Genomic DNA, 23,670 nt, shown 5'->3' with positions numbered 1-23,670 from the left:
TCTGTAAATGTATTTATTTACCAGTGTGGGCTTTGTTTGCAGGCAGTTTGTCAGGTGCCCATATCAGATTGATAACTTGATCACACACTGTTGCTTTGGCTCCCTGCAGAGGGGAGGCAAACTTTGCAAATCAGAGAATTAAAGGCTGCTGGAGGATGGTAATTCCAATCCTTGCCTGGATTCTCCCTCCATAGAAGAAGCCACTGGTAAATCTCACCCATCCTCTGGGGAGGCCAGTGCTGATTTACAAGAAATGTTGCAGTTATTGGGCGTTCACAGAGTTATTCCTGACAAATTTGGGACCACAAATGCAGCGTAGGAATCAGCAGGGAATGCAAATCAGGTGCCTGAGTGTCTGACCATCTGTCATGTACAGTGTGGTTACTGCTTTTAACACAGCCTGCAAGTCACTGCTGAATTTAGTTTGCTTTAAGTATCTCATTATGACAATCAAGGGCTTTAAGCAAAACTGTTTAAAATCTCATTACTCTCTCTTTAGCCCTGTGCCTCAGATTAACTGGAGAAGAACTGACGGGCTGCCATTTCCAAGTAAAATAAAGCTGAGGAAATCCAATGGCATGATTGAAATCCCTAATTTCCAGCAGGAGGATGCAGGGCTCTATGAATGCATTACTGAAAACTCCAGGGGCAAAAACATTGCAAGAGGACGTCTCACTTACTATGGTAGGACACCTCTGTTCTGTCTCTCCCACCTTTCTTTACTCATGAAACACAAACTGCTCTGGGCTACTCTGGGATTTCCACTTTCTGCAGTTCCATTTGGAACCATTAAAAATCCATGGTATTTAAGTCCTTCCAGAAAATGAGAACTTCTGCATCAGTTTCTTGGTAAGGTCTCTAAGAAATGGCTTAAAAGCTCACAAGGATTGCTGAGAGTAGAGCAGAGTGTGCTTGGGCTTGGTTTTTTCTCTGATGGAAAGACATTTATTTTTTTTTACAACATTTCTTCTTGGTCCATTGGTGAAACCTGCAATTTTCAGTCAATTGGATTTATTTGGGGGATCATTTAGACCTCCCATTTATGGGAAGTACAAATTTTGTCTTGCTTTCTGAAAAGATTACTGATGGATATTCTCAATCCTGTGCTTTCAAAACAGCCAATTTTATTTTAAAATGAGTAAATAAATGGGAGGATATAATCCAGTATAGGAAATGAAATAATATGAAATTTTATAGCTGGGAAAAAAGCAGTCTCTTGTGCATTTAAGGCTATAGAGTGAAATGAGTATCAGCAAAGCACACTGGTGGTGGTGTAAAGCGAGAGTGATTTGCAACAAAGTGGTAATTGACAATTTTTGTTAAAGCCAGATCTCAGCAAATATAATTTTCTTTACTTCAATGGCAATTTAAACAGTGATTCTGACTCTGCCTTGGAATGTTTCCCTCATGGAGGAATATTTGAGCAAGGAGATGGGTTTTGAGTTGGGTAAGGCACAGAGCACAGCTCCTCTGCAGCTGGGAGCAAGTTCTTTACTGCCTCTCCATGGGGAGCTGCTGGCTGGTAGAACACACAGACTTTGCTCCTTGAAGATTTTAGTTTAAGGCACAATAGATTTTATGAGGAGGAAGGAAAATTCTTCTCCCTACCAACTTCCAAATTAATCTTTACACTGAATGAAGGTTCCTTTGTTGGAAATTTTCAGGGTCAGGTTGGGCAGGGGACTTGAAGCAGCACAAATTTCCCAGGCACTGATTGTAATTATGACTTTTTGAGAAATCCAATGATTGACATAGGGCAATAAATCCAAGCTGCTTCACCTGCCAGTGTCCTCTGCCATGACAAACTTGGCACTGTCCATTTTATTTTTAAATAAAATTTACAAGTTTTTATTAAGTGACCTTAATTTAGAAAAGGTCACTTTTGCGTGGGAGTTCCAGAGTTGGGGTTTGTGCATCATTTTGGCTCAACATTCCTATGGCAGTGTTAAATCAGGGCAGTTGTGAGATACATCACTGTAAATCAGATATAAATTAGAGTAGATAAAAAATGGATAGAGAAATTAGATATAAAATAGAGTGGATTTGTTCATCAGTCCTTGTAATTCCAGCAGTGGCCATTCCTGGGGTTCTTGCCCTGCTGCCCAAATTCTTCTTTGCTCATTAAAAGGCCACAGAGCTGAAATAAAGGATGCTGCTAATGAACAAAAGCAACCCCACTGCAGGAATCATCGTGAACATTTTCAGTGCAAATCTAGACAGGGATTTGAGCCCTCAAACGGAGTTCCTTCTCCAGTAGGAATGGCTGCCCATGTCAGGAGTCATCCCTGGTCTGAATGTTTATCTTGAGAAGAATAATGAGAGCAGTAATGGCAGTAATGGCACTCCAACTGTTTCATTTCATTTGTTCTGCTTCATGGAACCCATTCTGCAGAATTAAATAGATTTAAGTAATCTTTCTTATTTTGCTTTGTTGTTGCAGTTAGAATTCCAACAAGCCTGGATTTGGGATAAGAGCATTTATAACTTCCTTTGATAATTTGAAGTTTTATAACTGAAGATAATATCTTCTGATGGTTTGCCACCTCATCTGGTGCCAAAGCCCAGAAATCTGTCTGGGGAAGAAATCTAACCACATCCCACTCAGCCTTCCAATAAAAGATCAATATTTAAGGAAGTTATTCTAAAAGCAGATGAGGATTTGGGGGAAACTAATGCAATAAACTGGAGACATAGAGTAAAAAATCACCCATCTGCCAGAAAGTACCAATGCTGTCAAAAATCCACAAATCTGTTTTTAGGGAATGGTGGCTGGTGTTAGAACACTTCACTGGTGGACATTTAAGGCATGTCCGCTTATCAAACATAGAAAAAGATAAACATTACAAAAGTACAAACATCTTTTTATTTCAATAGTGACAACGTTAATTTTCCTCTGGGCAGAACAAAGCACATTTCTGCCTGACCCAAAAAAAAACCCAGTATGAGAAGGATTTGGGTTAATGTTTTGCAAGTTGTCATGGTGAAATAATATGAAGAAGAAATCTTTAGGCAGAAAAAATATTGATAAAAATCGTTGATGTGCCTGAAAAATAGATTTTTCTTTCTTTGCAAACTTTAAGGATTCTTTGTAAATGTTACATAAAGCTGGTCCTAAACCAAAGCTTAAAACATTCATTGTTCTGGTACAAAGTGAAACACTCCTGTTCTGATTTGTTTTATGAGCTGAAACTGCAAAGTTTGAAATCTGAAAATCAGGTTTTCCAGTTCATAAATAGTTTGGTTAAAAGCCTTCCTTTTTCATCCAGTAATGAATTATTGGATGAATTATTATGAGCCTTGAAGCCACAAAGCCCTGAGCATAGGCTCAGCTTCAGTCCTGTCCATAGTCAGTTTCCCAAGAATTCCCATAAATCTGTCACATCTGTGACTCCTGAAAGAAATGAAATGAGTCTGTTTTATTATAATTATGGTGTGTTTTAAATATAGCTCTTAACCTATAGTTGGCATTGGTAATTAAAATAGATATTCTAAACCAGATATTCTGGGTTCACTGCAATACTCACAGACTATTAATCTTCCTTTTCTCTCCTGAAGGATTTTATCAAGAAAAGCCTGACATCAAATGTTCTGGTTTTTGTCCTTTTTACAGTTCCAACATTTGTTAAATGCCAGTTTTCTACTCAGGAGAGTTCAGATTGTGCTAAAAATAGGAGAAGATTATCCAACTTTGATTGAATGTAGAACCTGAAGATTTAAATAATTTGCTTTCCCTTTATTAGCGTGTTCGTTTGTCATCACTTTTAGCTTCCCACAAAGAGATAACAGAAAAAAAAGAATCCAGGGAGATGTTTCATGGCAGAGAAAAATGAGAGGAGATGAAACAATTGTATTTTTGTGTTTTAGGATGCAATTAAACATGAAGCACGGTAAAGATATGTAAAGCAATTAATTTAAAGTATAATTGAAGGAAATATATTCTTAATTAGCCCATGCTGACATACCAGAAGTCCTGCTTGGCAGTACCAAGGTAAATGTTTGACAGGGAGAAAGAAATTCTGCTGCTCTTCTCCTTTTGCTTTGCAGTGCTTGTCTGTGATAACAAAGTCCCCGAGGAATTAGTAGGATCTACCTATTTTTTTTACTGTGTTAAAAATACTGGTATATTTTGGGGTTTTTTAAAAATAATCTACCAGCAAAACTAAACTGAAACTGTTGTTTGTGTATGTGGAAGAATATCTCCGTTCAAGGGTTTTATCTGATAGTCTTGTGCTTGGCATGTCTTCAAAACATCAACAGCAGAGTTACAAATGACTGAATAATATCAGTGAGTTGCTGAGTTTGATCACCTAGAGTTTAATTGTTAATGCTGTCTAATAATGTCATTTTCTTGCTGCCCAGACAAACAGGTTTTCTTCTTTTACATACTAAAGCTTTTCCCAGTGATTTGGAATTACCTGTTGCTTGAGTGCACTCTTATTTTCCAGTGGGAGCCAGAAAATGGACATTTTCAGAGATGTGTCAGCTGCTTCTCCAGGCCCAGCTGGCTCAGCAGAACAAAAGTGATTTGTGCTTGAAGTCCTTGGAGTTTTGAGATGAAGTAAGGATTCATCAGTGGGAGTGTCAGAGCCTGTCTTTGAGGCAGGAGAACTGCAGGTTACACTTTTGGGGTGGGTTTTTCCCCCATTTGCTTCACAACTTCCTCTCTTCTGCTCTGCAAAGTTCTTTCTGCTCTGATTTTCTTGCCCAACTGCTGAGCTCCCCAGAGGTGTTTCAGAGATTTCCAGCCCAGCTTTCATGGTGAAATGTCGAAGTGCAAGAGTGAAAAGGGAACATCTTGTGTGAGTCTTTGTTCTGGAGGAGCTCCCCAGGGGCTTTGGTTCCCAGCAGAGCACAGAACTCCCTGCAGGAGTCATGGCCCTGAAGTTCTGCCTTCCCTTCCCTCCATTCCCTTGGCCTGTAGAATTAAAAACAGATTTTTGGATTCTCTCACTCTGAAGGAAATAATACATAAAAAACACGTGTTTTGATGCACTGTGCATGGTTAGCCCACAAATAACTCACAAATCCCAGCACTGGAAAGCCTCTGGAAAATGTCACTTCTTCAGCCAGAAGCATCCCTGCAGTTGGTCTTCCTTCACATCAACCCCCAGGACATGACAAAGGATTTTGTAAAACCTGAAAAAATGGTTCTTCCTTCCCTTTTGGCCTACAGGGAGGGCCTGGAGTGTAATGAAGCAACAGTTGTTTCCTGCAGGCTTAACTGGCTGGGAGAGCAGGGTCATCATAACCAGCAGGAAAGATGAGAGAGGCCTCTCCCTGGGATGCTTTTTATGAAGTTACACACTTGTTCTCTCCTTGCCTCTGGGACCACGAGCACTGCGAGTAATATTTTAGGCTGAAACAACTGAAGCAAAATCCAGGCTGGTGCTTTTCCAAGTGACTGGCCATGGAGCTGACGGCTAACCTGCTTCAGAAAATCACTTACCTACAAGCATTTCATCCTGGGGGAGCTCCAGATGAATCTTTCATGAAGATTGCACAGCAAGTTCCCAAGAATTCTTAATATTGCCCCAAAATACAGATTCCTGTCACAGCCTCCAACCCTGCACTGTGAACTCCTTTAAAATTAACTTCCAACCTCTTGGCTTATAGGACAATATCTTTTTTTTTTTTAAATCTCAGCAAGGATGTGCTGCCTGCTTATTCCTTGCTTTAGGAAGAAGTGACTCCTTTTCTCTCCTCAGGAAGATCCAGGTTTCACAATTACTCTGCAGCAGTTCCAGGAGAAAATGAGGCTTTGTTACCAAGTCTTCCTTCAGGAGCACAGATGTGGCAGTGATGGTGGGATCAGATCTTTTGGGCTAAAATCTGCCTGGCAGTGACTAAACCTTGAGGGGAATAAAGCTGTTTATTCAGAGTCCTTCAGGTGTCCTCAGGCAGAGCTCAATAAAAATGGGCAGTGCTGAGCTTGGCAAGTCCTGCTCCTGTTTTGGGAGGGTGTCAGAGCACCAGAGCAGTATCAGAGCTCCTTTCTGATTTTCTGACTTGCTTTCTGCACATGAAGCACCTTTATCCTGGCCAGGACTCAGAGTATTCCCAGCTGGAACTGCCCCTTTTCAATTTTGATCTGGTTGGGGGAATTGTTCTCTTTCAAAGGCAGATTGAAAATGGTGCTTTTCTTCCTGCTCAACTCCTCCATCAGGAATTGGAAGAGAAAAAGAGCCTTCTTCCAGGAAATCACTGAAGTCTCCATCAGCACTCTCTTGTGCACGGACAAGCAGCAGGAATTCCTCACCCTGGCCTTGGGAAGCTGTTCTGTGCATTTCTGCTTTACTGTGTTGTGTGGGAACTTGGGAAAGCCTCCTGTGGAGACTGCCTGACACAGTCCTGAAACAAGATCAGATAGACAATGATTTTTAATTGGTAGAATTGAATCCAAGAGCTTTAGACTTGAAAATAGATTATATTTAACCTACTTTCAAGTGGAGATGGGCAGCAGATGTTAAATATTCCACATGTATGGATGCATCAGTAATTCAAGCACTGCTGAATGTTGCATGAATGTTTAGGTGTGCAAAGTTCTCATTACATGGAGCCCTGAGCTTTCATTCCCTTGACACATGTGGGACAAATTCTCCCAGTGACAATGTGGGATGAAGCAAGGGCTGGCTTGAACTCCAGTGTTGTAACTTGGACTTTGGAGTTATTGTAACTGGTATTAATCCCAGTTAATACCAGTGAAATTGTACATCCATGTGACAGAAAGATCAGGTCATCCTGTATTTTGCAGCTGACCTTGATAAAGAGGGTGAAAAAAATAAATTATCCCCAAATCTGTGAAAGGTGTTAATCCTCATAGGGATGTGAAAAAAAAGTAATATTCAGAGGGTTTCACTGTCAGCAAATATTGGTTGAATTCCAGTATTTATTAGTAGTTAAAACCTCAGTGAATACATTTTAAGAAGTTCTTCTGTAAGGAGTTAACCCTAAATATGGATACATAAATCATAACTAGATTAATAATCATTATCATAAAAGCCTGGTGCTGGGCATGGTCGTGTTGAGGTCTTTTCACTGCATTGCAGAGCCTGGGATTGAGAGGAAATTTCCATGCTAGGAAAGAAGGACTGTTTTAAAATGGAATTAGTGCCAGCCCTGACCCAGGCCTGGCTTGGCTGGTGCTGTGGCAGTGGAAAGGTTCAGCTCTCAGCTGTGCCCACCTCCCTCGTGCCCATGGGCAAATCATTAATTTCCCTGGCCTGAGTTAATTGCCGCTGAACTCCAGTGTAGTGGGAGGTTCAATGGGAATTAATCTGACCTTCTGTCCTTCCTGAACTCATGTAGTAAATAATGTTTTCTGCATCACCAAGGACTTGTTTTCTCCCTGCTGTTTTCACATGTGTGTCTTCACATGGAGATTTTCCTAAATTAGTGACTTAAGAGAAGCAAATTGACTCTGGAAAATTCTTTGCCTATAGCAGCCAAGTTTCACCCTGCTCTTTCATCTGGTTTTTTCCATACACGCTGTCCAGAATTTATTTTTTCTTGGAGAAATAGCATAGGCTGAGATTATAAACTTTCTAGTGAATTAAATAAATTCAAAGAAAATTCAAAAATTATCTGTAACACAGTGTTGAACTGATGTGTGAAACAGCACTAAAGGAATAAAAATAAATTACTGTTGTCTTTCATGCACTGATGTTTATATGCCAAGTGAGCTTTCTCCTTCCTGTGAAGGCTGTAATGGATGTTTTAAATATCTTTACAGTTTTAACTGTATTTTGGGTAATTCTGAAGGATGTCTGGTATTATTGCTTCAAATTTTGTCTTAAAAAAACAGTGATTTTTATGGACTTTATTCTACTGGTTTGCATTACTCAAATTCTGTGCCAAGACTTCTGCTTTCAAAAACAATCTCATATATCCATGTTTTCATGCAGTTAAGTGCTGCCTTGCATTAGAAAGCAATTTAAATGGTATTTAGCACTAAGGCTGACATACCATTATTTTTTTAAGACTTAAAGGATTCTCTTCAGCATTAATTTGATGATTTAGCCACATCACTTATTTAATTTCAGTCTTGCCATTAATGTCTTTCTCTTACATTTGCCTCAATTGCAAAGTGATGTTGTTTAATCATTAGTGATTTTAATATTGGTTTCACTAGTCCAGCTTTAGTGATCTGTACTCTCAGTTTTCTTCGGGTTTAGTGCTCATAATAAAGATGTGTAAGAGGAATAATAAGTGATTTGTTTCATCAGGGGGCTTGGAGCAGAAGCAGTGGGAAGCTCTGTTGGTGCAGATGAGTCTGTGCAGAAAATGGATGAGTTCTGTGCCCATTAACCCTTTGATTGTCTTCAGGAGCAGTAACTTGTGGGGGTCTTTGTTGTGTGCTTTACCTGCAGCAAAGCCTCACTGGATCCAGAGCATAAAGGACGTGGAAGTTGCTGTGGAGGACACTTTGTACTGGGACTGCAGGGCGAGTGGGAAGCCCAAACCATCCTACAGGTGGCTGAAGAATGGAGAGCAGCTGGCAATAGAGGTAACATTCTGTTGGGAAGAAGTGGTGCTGTGTAAAATTAGCAATATCCATGCAAATAAGAGAATCCAGAGTTCCCTGGTGTATTAGTCAAGAGAAGTTTTGATATAGGGCTTGTAGTTTTTGAGAGTATCCTGATGAAGCCTCAAAGGCTGCAAAGACAAATTATATTGTACAGAAATATTCCAGCTAAAAGCAGATTCAAAAACAATAGAATCACAGAAAGAAACATGTAAGGAATGACTGGAGAAGGAAGTTTAATAAAGTTATAAATAAAGAACTATAAATAAGAGATGGAGAGCTTGAATTATTTTACTATATTTGCAGCTGGCGTTTCATTAAAGGTAGTAAGAAAATATTTTCCAACTTCTTGACAAAATTCAAGAGTTTACCACTACTTGTTGCAAAGAATGGAATACAAACAGCAACATAACATAGATATTTGCTTTAATGCAGGTGTCATAATAAATTAATTGAAATTAATGCATTTGGTAACAGGGAAGAGAGGTTGAAGTTAGAAGGGGAAAGGTCAGAAATGCAGAACAGGATCTGATACCCCTTATTTATGGATTTTAAGTCTCAATGCTCTGTTGGAAAGCAGCCCCATTCAGGTTATCAGGAATATGAACTCCAGGCACTTCTGCCCTTGGCCTGTGCCTTGTGCTCAGCGCTGGATTTTGGGGCAGAAAGGGCCTGCTCAGGTGAATTCACTGGATGGCTCTGAAAAATCAGCAGAGCACTGGAAAGCATTTCTGAGATCCATGCTGGCTAAAAGGAGTGGTGGTGTTTTGTGGACAGGTTAAATGAGGGAGCACAAAATCTCCTCTGGGTGATTTAAGAGCATTGTTGCTGTGTCATCCAGAGTCACTGAGGCAATGGGCTTTTTTTACCTCAGGAGGTACAAAAACACCTTGGAATCACTCAGTCTCCTGTTTCTCCCATTTGGAGTGTTGCTGTGCAGCCTTTTGGCTGTGACTTCCCTTGGAAAGAGTGAGGGAGCTCTGGGAACCAGCACTGGCAGGGACCACAGGAGTTCTGTGTGCACTGATCAGGTGTCCTCTGCCCCTTGATGTGTGCTGGTCTCCTTCACAAAGACCTCTGGGGTTGTTCCACTCAGCTCTTCTCTTCCCCATGAACAAATCTTCCCTAGGAGCAGCAGCTTGGGATGCTACAGAGGACATCAAGACGTGGACACTCAGCTTTTTCCCCTTTGAGGTTCTTGTCTGTCTGTCTGTCTGTCTGGATGAGCCCCTTGCGCTCAGGAGCTGTCAGGGAAGGAGCTGAGCTGTCCTGGATTGGGCCAGATCCAAAAGCAGCCTTTAGAAAACACTTCTGGGCAGGCAGTTTGGGGTTTTGTGCATTCCTGTGTCTCTGGTTCCCCAAAGGCTGTTCCCCAGGCTCAGGAGCTGTCAGGGAAGGAGCTGAGCTGTCCTGGATTGGGCCAGATCCAAAAGCAGCCTTTAGAAAACACTTCTGGGCAGGCAGTTTGGGGTTTGTGCATTCCTGTGTCTCTGGTTTCCCTCAAAGCTGCTGCTCCTTTGGTTTTGCCTTTCTCACTGGTTCCTTTTGTCGCCAGTTCTGCCTCTCAGATCAGCCACTTGCTGCTGTAATTGAGCTTTCCAAAATAAGCAAGGTGAGGAGTCCCAGGTTCTTGAGTAGCTGTGCTGGCTCCAAGCACTTCAGTTTGTGTCTTTGGCTTAATGGCTGCTGGCATTTTTTCTGCAGTGTTACAGGGAGCTCATTAGCAAGTGGCACATGTGAAATCTCTTAAACAGTGTGAAATGCCAGGGCCATCTGCACAGTTTGGATACTCTGGTCTGTCTGAGGGGGCTGGTAGGATTCTGTCAGTATTTCTGGAGAAATAAAAGGGCATTTGAGATTGCCAGTCCTCACTGCAAGTGGGAAAATTTGAAGAATTACTTCATACACTGCATCAATCTCCATATCTGATCACCATTGCTGTACCGTGCTGCAGTCCTGTCACTTCTTTTAGAACTGTTCTCATGATTATGCTTTTGCATTTACCCCATCCATTGTATTTATGCTGTTCTATTCCTGTTCCTTACTTATTTTAAAATTTTCACAGGAAATATATCATCAATAAAGATATTTTTCTTAATATTCAGGGAAGGATCCAAATTGAAAATGGTGCACTTACAATATCAAATCTAAATCTGACAGATTCTGGCAGATACCAGTGCATAGCTGAAAATAAACATGGTGTCATCTCTTCGAGTGCAGAGCTCAGGGTTGTAGGTAAGATGTTCCTTTTTTCACTAAAACACAAACCTCATTATCCCTCTCCACACCCCCTCAGATTGCACCTCAGATTTAACTCACTCAGCTGCTGTCACTGAAATAAAACATTTTTGTCAACCTGATGTCTTTATCTGCAGAGCTGAGGAGTTGAGTCATCTGCTGCCAGAGGATTTTCAGGCCAATCATTGATTTAAAACAGAACAGGATAAATTATTCACAGGGGAAGAGCAGGGATGGGGGTTTGGGATTAAACCCCTGGTGTGCTGTGGAGGAGCTGCTGGCTCCATCAGCTGCTCTCACTCCTGTGGGGGGCTCAGGGACACCGTGGGGTTAAAAACCTCTGTGTGCAGCCCTTCAGGAGCCAGGGACAGGCAGTGGCACTGAGCCACCCCCAGGCTGCCTGTGCTTGGGGCTGGAGTAGTCACAGCTGTTGGTTGGAGGGAGCACAGCTGGGGACTGACACACCTGTGCCACAGTCCAGACTGAGCTGTAGCTGTGCTTTGGGGACACTGGTGGTTCCCTTTGTGGTGTGGATGAGCACGCCAGGCTCCTTCAGCCTCGCTCTCCTCAAACACTGAATTTCCTTTCCAAGTTCAGTGTTACATAGGGAGAGGAGGCCACGAGCCTTCTCCAAACTTAATTCATGGAAACCTCACCCAGGATGAGCTGCGCTGTCATTTCCTGACATCTGACACCCAGTGGCACATGGAACTGGGAACATTCCAGTTCCCTGAGGTTCAGTCAGACTCCTGGTGTGATATTAATTAGAGAAATCTGCTCCCTTCAGCAGAGCATTCACCTGGGCGGGTGCTGAACATGAAACTGGGTTCCTTGAGCTTTGTTGGCTGTGATCTTCTGTGCTTGCCTTGTTGGCAAGCTGAGACCTTTGGTAGCAGGATGAGGTACAGAAAAGGAGGACAAAATGCCTAATTGCCCAATAGAAGATCTGTCTGAACTAATTAATGGTGTTAATTACGTTTGGAATGTGAGAAGTGCTCGTGTAAGTGCTAACTAGTAGTATCATTAATGTCATTAAAAGTGCTTTATTTCACTGCTACTACCCCTTCTGTTTTAGCTTCTGCTCCAGATTTTTCCAAGAGTCCGATGAAGAAACTGATCCAGGTTCAGATAGGCAGCACAGTTGATTTTGAGTGCAAACCCAAAGCTTTCCCTAAGGCCAAATGTTCCTGGAAGAAGGGAGGTGAGAAGCTACAGGAAAATGGAAGGTATCATGTTACATTGGTTTATTTGTTTTAATCTTACAAGAAGCTTTTCTGTGTCCTTTTATGCAGTAGTGTCAGCTGTAGATCCAAACACTTGTAAAGTCTCTCTGAAGTCTGGCTGGCCTGGGGTTTTTTGCTTGTTTTTTTGTTGTGCTGGTATGAGAGCACTGAGGGGGCAAGTGTGCTGCTTTCTCTAAGGTCAGGGGTCAGATTTTGTTTTCAGTTTAATGTAGGGCCTGATATAGAGAGAGCCAGGTACTGATAGAAAACTGGGAATGCAAAGTGTGTACAGAAATACTAAAAGGCTTCTACAAAATGCTCTGAAAATGTTGGCAAAGGGGCAGTTGAGATGTGTTGCAGCCATGGGGATGATACAGCTGAGAAAAGAGAGAAAAGTTAATTTGGAGGTCAAGAGTAGCAGATGAAAACATGAAAAGAAAAAGAAAATGCACTTCCAGGTTCTTTCCAAGCAGCCATGATCCTACCAGGGATAACAGATGCCATCATTGTTCATGTTCATTTGTGAGGGTTAGGGTGATAGTGGCTGTGCTTTGGGATTGTAATTCTCAGGGGAGAGTTTGGAATTCACCCACACCCCCAGCTATTGATTTCCAGCAACATATAAATGGTTTTTTCCAGCAATACCCATTAAAGCATTATTGAATTAGTCATAAACTGAAACAGCACAGGTGTGCTGGTTAAATTGTATAAAAAGACAACACAGGGCTCTCCCATCTTGTATTTGCAGGGTCCCCTGAGGAAGGAAGGAATGATAGTTCTGACTCCATGTTCTCAGAAGGCTAATTTATTATTTTATGATACTATATTATATTAAAGAATACTATACTAAACTAAAGATTACAGAAAGGATACAGAATGCTAAAAAGATAATAATGAAAACTCGGTGACTGTTTCCAGAGTCCCAGCACAGCTTGGCACGGATTGGCCAAAGAATGAAAACAACTCACAGCAGAATCCAATGAAACAATCTCCAAACACATTCTAAGGGAGCAAAACACAGGAGAAGCAAATGAGATTAGGATTGTTTTCCTTTTCTCTGAGGCTTCTCAGCTTCCCAGGAGAAAAATCCTGGGTGAGGGGATTTTTCAGAGAATGTGGATGCAACGCTCCCACAGTGGGCATTGCTGACTTCCCTGCCTTTCTGTTCTCCATTTCAGTATTTGCACAGGCTGGGAGTTCCAGGGAAGGAGCTGGGGCAGCACAGGAGCTCCTTGCAGGTGTGGCTGAGATGGTTACAGGTGTGATTTGGCATGGGCACAGTCAGTGTGGCACTTTGGGCACTTACTTCAGTGCTCAGGGCAGGCTGTGCACGCTCAGAGGAGCCAGAATTGGTTTTTGGGAGCTCAGTCTGGGCCAGCTCAGCCTTTCTGCCCGAGCTGGACACAGGCTGCAGTGCCAGCAGCTCTGGAAGGTCACAGTGTGTGCTGGGAGCAGTGGGGACAGACTGGCTGTGCCTGTTCTCTGGTGTCACTGTGCTTGGCAGGATCATTCATGGACAGAGAGGGTCCACAAGGCCAGGCAAGGCACTGAGGAAAGCAAACATGAGGGTTTGAAGGAGGATTGCCATGGCACTGTGGTGTGATTTAAGGAGTGTGTCCCTGCTCCTCTCGGACTGGGTGTTGATTTGTGCAAAGCTTAGCCTGGCATCAGGAACCTGCTTCTAAATTAGACAAAATTTTTCTGGTCCTGCTCCTGTAAAACACCTCGTTCTGCTTTTCTTCTGCAGTTTGTAAACACAGAAGTTGCTCCCAGATAGATAAAACTTGGAGAGATTTCAGTGGAGAGCTTTATTTGTGCCATCTTTGTGCCATTTGTGCCACCTTTATTTGTGCCATTTATTTTGTGGCTGGAGCTGTCTCCTTGTGCCCAGAAGCTTTGGGCACTGCCATCTTTGCCCTGGCTCTTTGTTCACAGGGGCCTCAAGAGTTTTCATGAGTTCTGGTGTTAAGTGTTGTCAAATGTGACAATTTGGCAGAAGTTGGGGCATCTGTTGCTGCAGAGCTGGACATGGTGCCACAGCCTCACTGGCTGCCTGCCTGCAAGAGAGCCAGCAAAATCCCTTTCAAAATAGCACTACTTCTAGCCTTTAATTAAAAAATATTAATGTATTAAATTAAACAATGACCTCTAAAATTTATGTGAAACTTGTTGCCTTTTGATGGATCTCAGTTTTATTTTTATGACTGCTTTTGTGAAGTGTGTGCAAAAACCACACAGCACCTCATTTTGTATATTCAGGAAAATTCCCAGCTTTTGTCCCCATTCCATTTCCATAAAAAGTAGAACGGTATCAGTTTCATTTGCTGTGATAGTACCAGGCTGAAGAAATCAACACTCAGTTTGCAGAAATGAATTGAACATGATGCTGCCTGCTTTAGGTTTATGAACATAAATTACAGCTGTTATTTCTGCCAAGTGCAGGTAATTCCAAAATATGACCCAGAGCTTGCATTTTTGACAACATACTGTAAATGGCTTCCAGAGGAAGCACAATAACAAGGCAGTAATCCTGAATTAATCTAAATGAAATAAACTTGCCTTTGGAGAAGAGCAGAGAGAGGTTCTTTGCAGAAAACCCTGGAGTTCATTACTGTCTGCTGTGAATAATTGCAATTCGTGAATTTCATGCAGTTGTACAAATTCCTGCAATTCAGGAAAGGGTTTCAAATTAGCAGTACATTTTTCAGCCCTGAACTCCATTTCCAGTGGAGAAGTCTGCTGGGGAGGGTTTCCTCTTCTTTAATTGCAGCAAGCAGGAGGATTGAGGTCCTGCCACAAGGGAGGTCCAGCATGGGCAGCACCTGGGAGAGGTGGGGAGGCAAAAGGAGCTGAATTTTAATTACATTTGCAGCAGCATGGCTAAGAAAACTTCAGAAACATGTCTTAAGAAAACTCCTATTTGAATAATAAAGATAAAGCACAAACTCTTGAATTTCTTGTCATCAGAGGACTTGGGTTTCACTGAGGTACTGACCACAGTGCTTTAGTAAAGCCTGAGAGAGTTTCATTTTGACGGCACTGTTGCTCGTGTTCTTAATTTATTTTTAAATGGCGCTGCTTTTTCCGTATGTAGAAGATTGGGATAATGACTCAGTAAATTTTAATTAAATGAGCTGAATATAGTGTGTCTTGTGGAGGGGAGAAAATATAATTCAAAATGGATTCATGAGCTGTGGGCTGAGAAATCGCTCAGCATTGAAGAAAGCAATCTTGTTTCTTGTTAATTTTGCGAAGTACGTGATTTTTTTTTCTAGAATATCTTTAATAAAGAGAGCTAAACATTAAAGAGCAGTGGAGTGCAGAGAGCAGTGAAAGCATAGGATAACATGCAGAAGGAAAGACAGAAAATGGGAATTAAATTTTTTGGATGCCTGAGACACCTCCACCTCTGCATGGATGAATTTTTGTTGTCTTTTTATCCTCCAGAAAAGGAGGATTAGAGGTTTAACGAAGGTTAAATGCTCCTGATGCTGGTTTAACTCACCAAAACCAGAATAAATACTAAAATAGCTGTTGTCCAGACATAACCCCTTCCAAGATTTCCTTAATGTTTTATGTATGTACATGACTTGTAATTTTCAATTTTTGCTTGACAGTCAGTGCCTGTGGGCTGTAGTGGGTCTGAACTCCTGGCTCAAATACCTGACTGGAAGAGGGTTAAAAACCAGGATTTTGTGAAAATGCAGAGCAGCATTTAAAAATAATTCCCCTTTAAACAAACTCACATTTATTCCTAGTATTTCTACATTTACCAGACTAGAAAAAGATGAGAATATGCTGCAAAAACTTCACTAAAAGACTTCCCAGTGGAATTCCCCTAGGAAAATTCCAGTTTTAGCAGCTTTCATTGTGGCCAAGTGATGGCAAATTAAAGGGGGAAAGAAATAATTCCAGATAAAATATTGCACTATACTTAGAAGTATTAGTTAATGGTTTTAGCTTCCTTGCAATTTGAATTCAATATTTTTATTCATTTTGTGTTGCAGTTTGAAGTGCTGTGATGTGAAAAGTAATGCATTTACTTACCAGTACTTGCATAGGATTTTATTTTGCTGACTTGCCTGTTAATTAATCTGCTTTAATTTAGTTGGAATTTGATTGATACATTAAAAGACAGCTTTGACCCACTTTTCCACCCTTCCTTTGCACTGAGGTGTTATGAGCTGGAAAGGAACGTGTTTGTGTTTATTACCATATCAATAAGGATCTAAAATAGTTGGGTTTTTTTCTGAATAATCTGAGAAATGAAACAGGCAGTGATTCCTGAGTTTGATGGTGTTTGGTAGTTCAGAAATAAACCATTGCCTTGGGAAGATGAACAGGTTTGCAGTCATCAACAGCTGCATTAATGACACCAGGTTTCAGTGGAGGCACACTGTCTTCTCTCTCTAAATATCAATATATAAAGAGGTATAATTTTTAATAAGTGTATAAAGAGGTATAATCTCTCTCAAATTGGGAACCCCAAAGTCCTGAAGTTGTTTAATCCTTCTCCCCATCCTGCTGACCTCAGTGTGTAAGGGTAAGTTAAGGGGGTTTTACTTGACTGTGGAGAAAAAGAATCTCCCCAAACATCCATTTCCCCTAATTATGCTCAGGTATTAGTGAGAGATGATGAGTTTATCAGTGATGCTGTGATCTGATGACCCAACAGGTCCTAAATCCATCTCCAGCTGGAATGGAGGTGGATTCAGGACCATCACTCCCCCCGTGGTCCCTGAAGGTTTTGTGCCATTTGCCAGGGTACAAGTAGGATGCTGGATGTGGAAAATGGAATTTCCATGGAAAATTGCTGGCTTTAAGCAAACAGTTTTGGGAAAACACCTGTGGATACAGGAATGCCAAAGGCTGGATTGTTATTTGTGTGTGTCACAGGTCTGGGTCTCTCCCTGGCAGTGTTCCAGCACTGGGTGTGAATATTGAATAATTCAAATTTAACTGAAAGCTGTGGTTTGTCTCCTGTTTCAGCAGGAGGGGCAGAGCTGGTTTTGGAGTTTCCTCTGAGCTGCATTTACTGTTTTGTAATTGGAAAAAGTGGAACATTGCTCTTTTTCTAATTTACCAGGAAAGATTTTATTTCAACTATATTATTTTTCTCTAATTTTTTCATGTATTGTTTGCTTTTTGTTTTTAATTCTAGAAAAAAATTATTCTTAATTATATCAGGGTTTTAATAAGCTTTCTTTTTAATTATTTCAGGCAAGCTAGGCTTGCAGGTAGCTCAGAGCACTCTAAAAGTGATTCATTTTAATTAAACAATAGACATTTTCAGGTTTATTCCCTGATCCCACTTTTTCCTTTGTTTGATCTTAGGCTTTGTCAACACTTGGGGTTTCTTTAGTTTTGTATTTTTTTCTGTTGGAAAATTGCATCAAAGCAGATGAAGCCTGAGCTAGAAAGTGCAACAGCATTTGCTTGTAACCATAATTGATATATTTTAACACCTTTTTTTGATGTCATTCTAATTACCTATAAAATGTATTACTCATGTCTTTAACACATTTAAAATACCTATAAACCATATGGCACGGTTTAATTAATTTTAAATGTTCCATCTAACATGAAGTGCAGCCAAATATGACTGAGGAATTTTCCAAAACAAGTTAATGAACCCCAGGGAAGTCACTGGTGAGGCACATCCTCCCTTGAAAAAACACCTCAAATGCCACCACATCAGCTGAGGTACCTCAGGATGCTTCGTGGTTATAAATGGATTAAACTGCCTATTTATAGCTCTCTTTCTCACCCCAATAAGATGCTTTTGTCTGTTGTTCTAACAGGGTGCCTTGTTATCTCTGGTAATTTGCATCTGCTAATTTCATTATTGCACCACCTCTGCCCAGAGGAAGAGTAGCTCAGCTCCAGCACTGAGAGCTGAAACACCCTTTTTAGGGAAATACCAAATGCAATTTGCACTAATTAAGGGAAAAGCCTTGAAAAGTGGTGTATATTTCTGTGTTGTAATTCCAAAAACTCTTTGTTTTCCTTGTACAGAGCAGTGCAGCAGTGGCAGAGTGCTCACTGCTGCTTTCAGAGGCTTGGAGGATGAGGAGGATTTGCTGCTGGCGGAGTGGGGCAGTGGAATTCCAGAGCCCTGGAGTTCTCCCACTGCTGGGATTTGCCTTTAGGGCACGTGGGTTTGGGTCAGAGGAGTTAAGAGTGCAGGATAAGATCACTGAACACCCTTGCATGAAGAAATTTCCCCCAAAATCCAGTGTAAGCCTCCCTGGCCATTCCTTGTCACTTGTCACCCGGGAGGAGACTGAGCCAGCCCTCACTGCAGCCTGGTGGAGAGCTGATCCCAACACAGCAGAATTCAGCCACAGAACTCAGCTGGGACGAGTGGTGGGGATTTACTGACATCATTTTACCTGCAGAGTGTTGAAAATAAAAGGTGTGGGATGAATTAATTCCTTTTGTGCCGAGTGAAGCAGCAGGTGGAAGTGAGCAGGCAGAACCCCCCCAGCTCTTCTGAGGGAGGGAAGGTGGCAGTGTCAAGTTTGGTGACATTTTCTGCCTTTTCAGCTGGCACTTCCCCTAAAAGGGAGCAGGACTCAGCTAATGCAGGCAGAGCTTTGCCTGGAGAGGGTTTGTTTGTTCATTCTGCAGCTCAGTTCCCAAATTTCCAAATCACCACCCAGCCAAGGTGCTGTGCTCCAGTTTGGTGCCTCTCAGATGGGTTGATGGGCTGTGAGAGAAAAGTTCTGAAGCCCTTTTGACTTGGGCATATCAGGAAAATTGGTATTTTTTTGAATTTGTTAATACTGTGGACATTTTTTTATATATTCAGGTTTTTTGGTGCTTGCAGGTTGTCTTAGGGTAGAAGTCCTTGGAGCTGTGGGTAGAACAGATGGGAAGACAAGAAAATAGGGAAAATAGGACTCAAATCAGCCTTACCTGTGCTTCAGCAGTGCTGCTGTCTGGGATGTCACCTCTGCTGTGGGGACATTCCTGTCCTCTGTCCCTCTGTGGGTTTTCTTCAGTCCACATCTTCTCTAAGCACATTCCTGCTTTTCCATGCTCTCACTGTGTGGGGTGAAGGGAATTTTCTGTCCTGCAAGTCCTTTCTACAAAGGAAGTTCCTGAACAGCCCTATGGAGTTGTCATGGTAATCACAGTTATTTCAAAGTTGCTGTGCAAGGCTGCTTGAGGTAAACAACAAAAGAGCTGAAAATTATTCCAGTTTCAATTGGTGCAGCTAAAAAAGACAGAACTCACTTGGGATTTCTCTCTTTCTCGCCCATACGTGTGCCCACATCTCTTAAAAAACTGGTTCTACTGGTTGGGTTCACAGTGATATGTCCCAAGTAATACATGGTTGGGTTCAAATTTCTTATTTTCAAACCCCAGGCTGGTAATTGCCCAGGTTTCAGCTGGCATGGAGCTCATTTTCTTCCTAATTGTTGACAGAGTTTAATATGTCTGAGATAACAGTAAAGCATGAAAACATTTTGTCTACAAATGCTACGACTTTCAAAATCTCCTCGTATTTTTTCAGGATCAGTCTGCTGCAGGATGGAGGGCTGAGGATAGCCAACGTGACCAAGGGGGATGCTGGCAGCTACACCTGCCTGGCCACAAACCAGTTTGGAACAGCCAGGGGCTCCACCAGCCTGATAGTTACAGGTGGGTGAGCTGCAATTGCAGCCTCGGGAGCCTGCAGTGGTGTGGCAGAATGTGAAGGGTATGAGAAGTTATTTATTTAATGTATCAAGATAAAAGGATAGCTGTTACAGCTCTTTTATGAGTGTAAAAGACACTGAGGGATTTTTTTCTGTCTTTGACAGAGATATTTCTCACATGTGAGGGAGTTCTGAACACTTCCCTCCCTCCTCTCACTGCTCTAAACACTAAATAGTGCAATTATGCTTTTAAGTTCGTGGGGGTTTTTAATTTGTTATGAAAAAAACATGTCAATCAAAAAAAAATCTTTGAGGTAATTTTGTATTCCAGTCGAAAATCTTTTGCCCAAAAGAGGTTTAAATGCTGTTTGCTTATGGAAAAAGATGTGGTGGAAACTCCAGCTGCAGGGGATCATTCAGGGACTCCATGGGCAGTAGAACACAGTCTTTGAAAAGTAAATTTTATACAGAATTGTTGTTCAGAGGGATCCTTCCTCCAAGTCATCCATTCCTGGCTGCTGGTTGAGATACTGGATGAAAAGAGCCAAGAGTTTGTGAAGTTTATCTGAAAAATGTCTTCTCTCATAGTGTTCTTTTTCAAAGATTTTAATATCTGAAAGATTTCCCAATCTCGGAATTATCTAATATCCCACTGCATTACATATCCTATAAATCTCATAGGTCCAAACAGAATTATTTTGTTCAGTGAATTAACAGCTTCATGTTTTCAGCCTGTGCTCCTAAATGATTCATATCCCTTTATATACAAATAATAAAATTATATACAGAGAATTCCTAGAATTAAATTTTACTGCTACAGTATTTACAGTAGCTGAAATTTTTCTCCGTTAATCTGATTCTGGGATAACAAACAGCTGTTCTTAATGACAGTATTTATGTTCTGTGTGATGTATGGACCCAGATATCCAGTGTGCTCCTCCTTAAGTGGATTTCCTGCAGTTTCTGGGGTTTATTAGGTTCTTCCCTTACTCCCACCTCTTCACCTGTCCAGTGCCTGCTGCTGCTTCAAAGCCCAGTGGGGTTGCTGAGAGCCTCCCATAGTAATTCCTGCCTGTGGATTCAGCAGGCTTAAATTCACCTTCCAGTGCCCAGCAGCTCCTGCTGGAAATGCCAGGACACAGCTCCAGGCAGCATTCCCATTCCAGCTGCACCTCTGGAAGTGGCTGTTGCCTGACACAGCTCCAGGCAGCATTCCCATTCCAGCTGCACCTCTGGAAGTGCCTGTTGCCCTGTTCTTCTAAGTTCTTCTAAGCCTTCCGATGTTTACATTTTTGTAATGGAGTTCTCACACACTTTTATATAAATAATTATTATTTTGCATTCCTTTCTGGAGGAGGAGAAATTTGATGGCCTATTGGTTTGTCCAGTGTCATTGGAGAGGTGGCAATTTCATCCTCCAATCCACTGTCACTTTTGAAAGTCTGTAAATATTGGAGTCAGAAAATAAACTTCCCTTCTCCTTACCTTGGAGTTCCAGCATGCATGTAATTTTATTTCGTGTCCTGTTGCAACAAGTGGCTGTCACTGATCCCAGCTGAGGAATGGGGGGATATCGGTGTCAGGCAAAGCTCAGCATTGCAGAAAAATCCAATAACCAATGCCTGTGCTCCCTGCAGAGCCCACCAGGATCACCCTGGCTCCTTCCAACATGGATGTCACCGTTGGGGAGAGCGTGGTGCTGCCCTGCCAGGTGCAGCACGATCCCCTGCTGGACATCAGCTTCACCTGGTACTTCAACGGGAGCCTCACAGACTTCCAGAGGGATGCCTCCCACTTGGAGAAGGTTGGAGGGGTGAGCTGATCTCTTCTCTTCTCTTCTCTTCTCTTCTCTTCTCTTCTCTTCTCTTCTCTCCTCTCCTCTCCTCTCCTCTCCTCTCCTCTCCTCTTTTTCCCTCTTCTTCCTCTCCCCTCCCCAGTCCCAAAAGAATTGGCTTTTCCTCCACAAAGAAACTGAGTCTCATCTGCTTTACTACAACACAGTGGAGCTTCCTTCTGCTCCCCCAGTCCCCTGAGACTCTTCCCAACCCCCCACAAATAACTGAAATTTAGAGTTAACGTTTTGCTGAGGTTTATTTCAAGTAAATCTCTTCTGTTTGAAGCCCCCCTCCCCTTTGGTGAGATGTCTCAAGTTGAGTTTGCTGGAATTTGTGTAGGACGTGATTTGCTTGCATTCTCTGCTGGTGTTGGGCATTCCCTGAATACCCACTTCCAATCAAGGAGATGGATTTTAGATTGCTTTTGACTCAACTTTTAATTTATTGTAAGCAATCAGCACTGAATTGTCCTGCAAACAACTTCCATCTGTGCTTTCACAGAAGACCAGGCACACACATGGAAGGGAATCAGGCAGAATTGGCTTCAGCTTGTGTTGAATAAAGAATTGAGACATTGTAATGCTGAAACAAAGGAAAATAATCAAATGTTTTGAAAGGTTCATGGTTTTTTCCAAGACTAAAATAAACCTCAAAGTCATGGCTTTGCCTTTCTCCCAAACTACTGTTTGCCAATGGATCAGTGGCCAAAGTAGCTGAAAATACCCACAAATTAGGGTTCTGTCCTTGAAGAAAATGCTGCTTGTCCAGAAAAATTGTAATTTAAAAATTAAAATCTGACTGAGGCATTTTTCACCTGGAAAATTCAACTGGAACTGAGTTAAGTAACTGAGCTGACACAAAGCAGAGATTTTTTTTTTTTTAAGGGACACTGTTTAGCAGAGGTTTAATATCAAGTTCTCTGTTCAGTGGTGTAGAAAACAAACTGCACAAGGAGCCCTAACAGGATAGGAAGTTACAGTTTCATTCAGGTTTTATTTCTTTTCCCATGATCCAAGAAATAACCACATGCTGTGATCTGAGAGAGAGCAATGGGGAAAAAAGAGTAAAGATTAAATACTCAGTGAACAGCAAAGAGTAGAACTTGGGCTTGTAAAATGGGAAATTCAGCCTGGAATGTGCAACCTTTAAATGAAAGTGCTCACAATAACCTGGAGAACGGACTGAATTAATCTTTGTTTTTTACACATTTGAACGCCTTAAAAATCTGTCATGACTTGACTTACAAGTTCCAGATAAAACCTCCATGAATTCTGTGTAGAAATCAAACTGGTAATGGCCACAGAAAACATGTTTTTCTCTTTTTAGGGCTTTGAGACAAATGGTCACAGGGCACTGAGGTTACTGGGGGTTCCGGGCAGGAGATGCCCTCCCAGTGTGAGTTCCCCATGTTGGAGCTCATTTCTCCCAAAAAAGGGACATCACCTCATGTGTTTTGGGAAGATGCTCCTGGACAACAAGCCTGGAGCTGCTGATGGGCAGGAATTTGCTGTCCTGCAGTGCAGCTTTTGAGCAACCTCAGTACTTCCTACCCCAAATCCAACAAAATTTTTGGTGGATTTCTTTCCCCTTTTCAAAGAACACACTAAACATGGAGGGGGGAGTGCTGGCATTAATGAATGTTCTGTGCTCCCCAGAGTGCGTCGGGGGATTTAATGATCAGGAACATCCAGCTGAAGCACAGTGGGAAGTACGTGTGCATGGTGAAGACAGAGGTGGACAGCGTGGCCTCTGCTGCCGACCTCATCGTGCGAGGTGCGTCCCAGCCCAGCCCCAGCATCGTGCTTTCCACCTTTTTTTTAAATCACGGGCTACAGAAATAACTGATGGGAGAGGTCACAGAACCAATGCATGGCTTGAATGGGGTGATGAATGGCTGTGAGTTGAATTATGTCATTCTGACCTGCAGCTAGGGAGGATTACAGCTCAGGTTTTGGGTGAAGCCTGTTTTTTTCCTAGAGGAATGAGGAGCTGGAGGTTGTAATAGTGACTTCACATCTCTTTTCACTGCCAGTCCTTCAGGTCACTGCCAAGAGGGAATTCACTGGCAGCTCTGAGGCAGCTGGAGTTGCAGCCTCTGCAGACTGAAGTGTTGGGGACTCCAGAATCCTTCCTGTGAAATGGGCAATTCTGCCAGAGCCCAGGAGAGGCTTTTTCCTAGGGTTTAAAGCCTGTAATGCAGGATTATTCCT

The 23,670-nt window shown here is 42.0% G+C and overlaps 1 protein-coding gene across 2 annotated transcripts in view; it reads left to right on the top strand.

The window, feature by feature from the left end:
• The window catches only part of CNTN3 (contactin 3), a 95,305-nt gene that overhangs the window by 59,780 nt on the left and 11,855 nt on the right, over window positions 1-23,670 (top strand). For both annotated transcript variants that reach the window (XM_039695319.1, XM_039695320.1), the window contains exons 6-12: window positions 500-684; window positions 8,367-8,503; window positions 10,627-10,756; window positions 11,835-11,985; window positions 19,502-19,629; window positions 21,263-21,438; window positions 23,116-23,233. In XM_039695319.1, the coding sequence (XP_039551253.1) occupies window positions 500-684; window positions 8,367-8,503; window positions 10,627-10,756; window positions 11,835-11,985; window positions 19,502-19,629; window positions 21,263-21,438; window positions 23,116-23,233 (1,025 nt within the window). The remainder of the gene's footprint in view (window positions 1-499; window positions 685-8,366; window positions 8,504-10,626; window positions 10,757-11,834; window positions 11,986-19,501; window positions 19,630-21,262; window positions 21,439-23,115; window positions 23,234-23,670) is intronic.

The sequence above is a fragment of the Passer montanus genome, unplaced genomic scaffold, assembly GCF_014805655.1.
Source record: "Passer montanus isolate IOZ18808 unplaced genomic scaffold, ASM1480565v1 scaffold9, whole genome shotgun sequence".
Lineage (NCBI taxonomy): Eukaryota > Metazoa > Chordata > Aves > Passeriformes > Passeridae > Passer > Passer montanus.
This window is presented reverse-complemented; position numbering and strand designations above follow the sequence as displayed.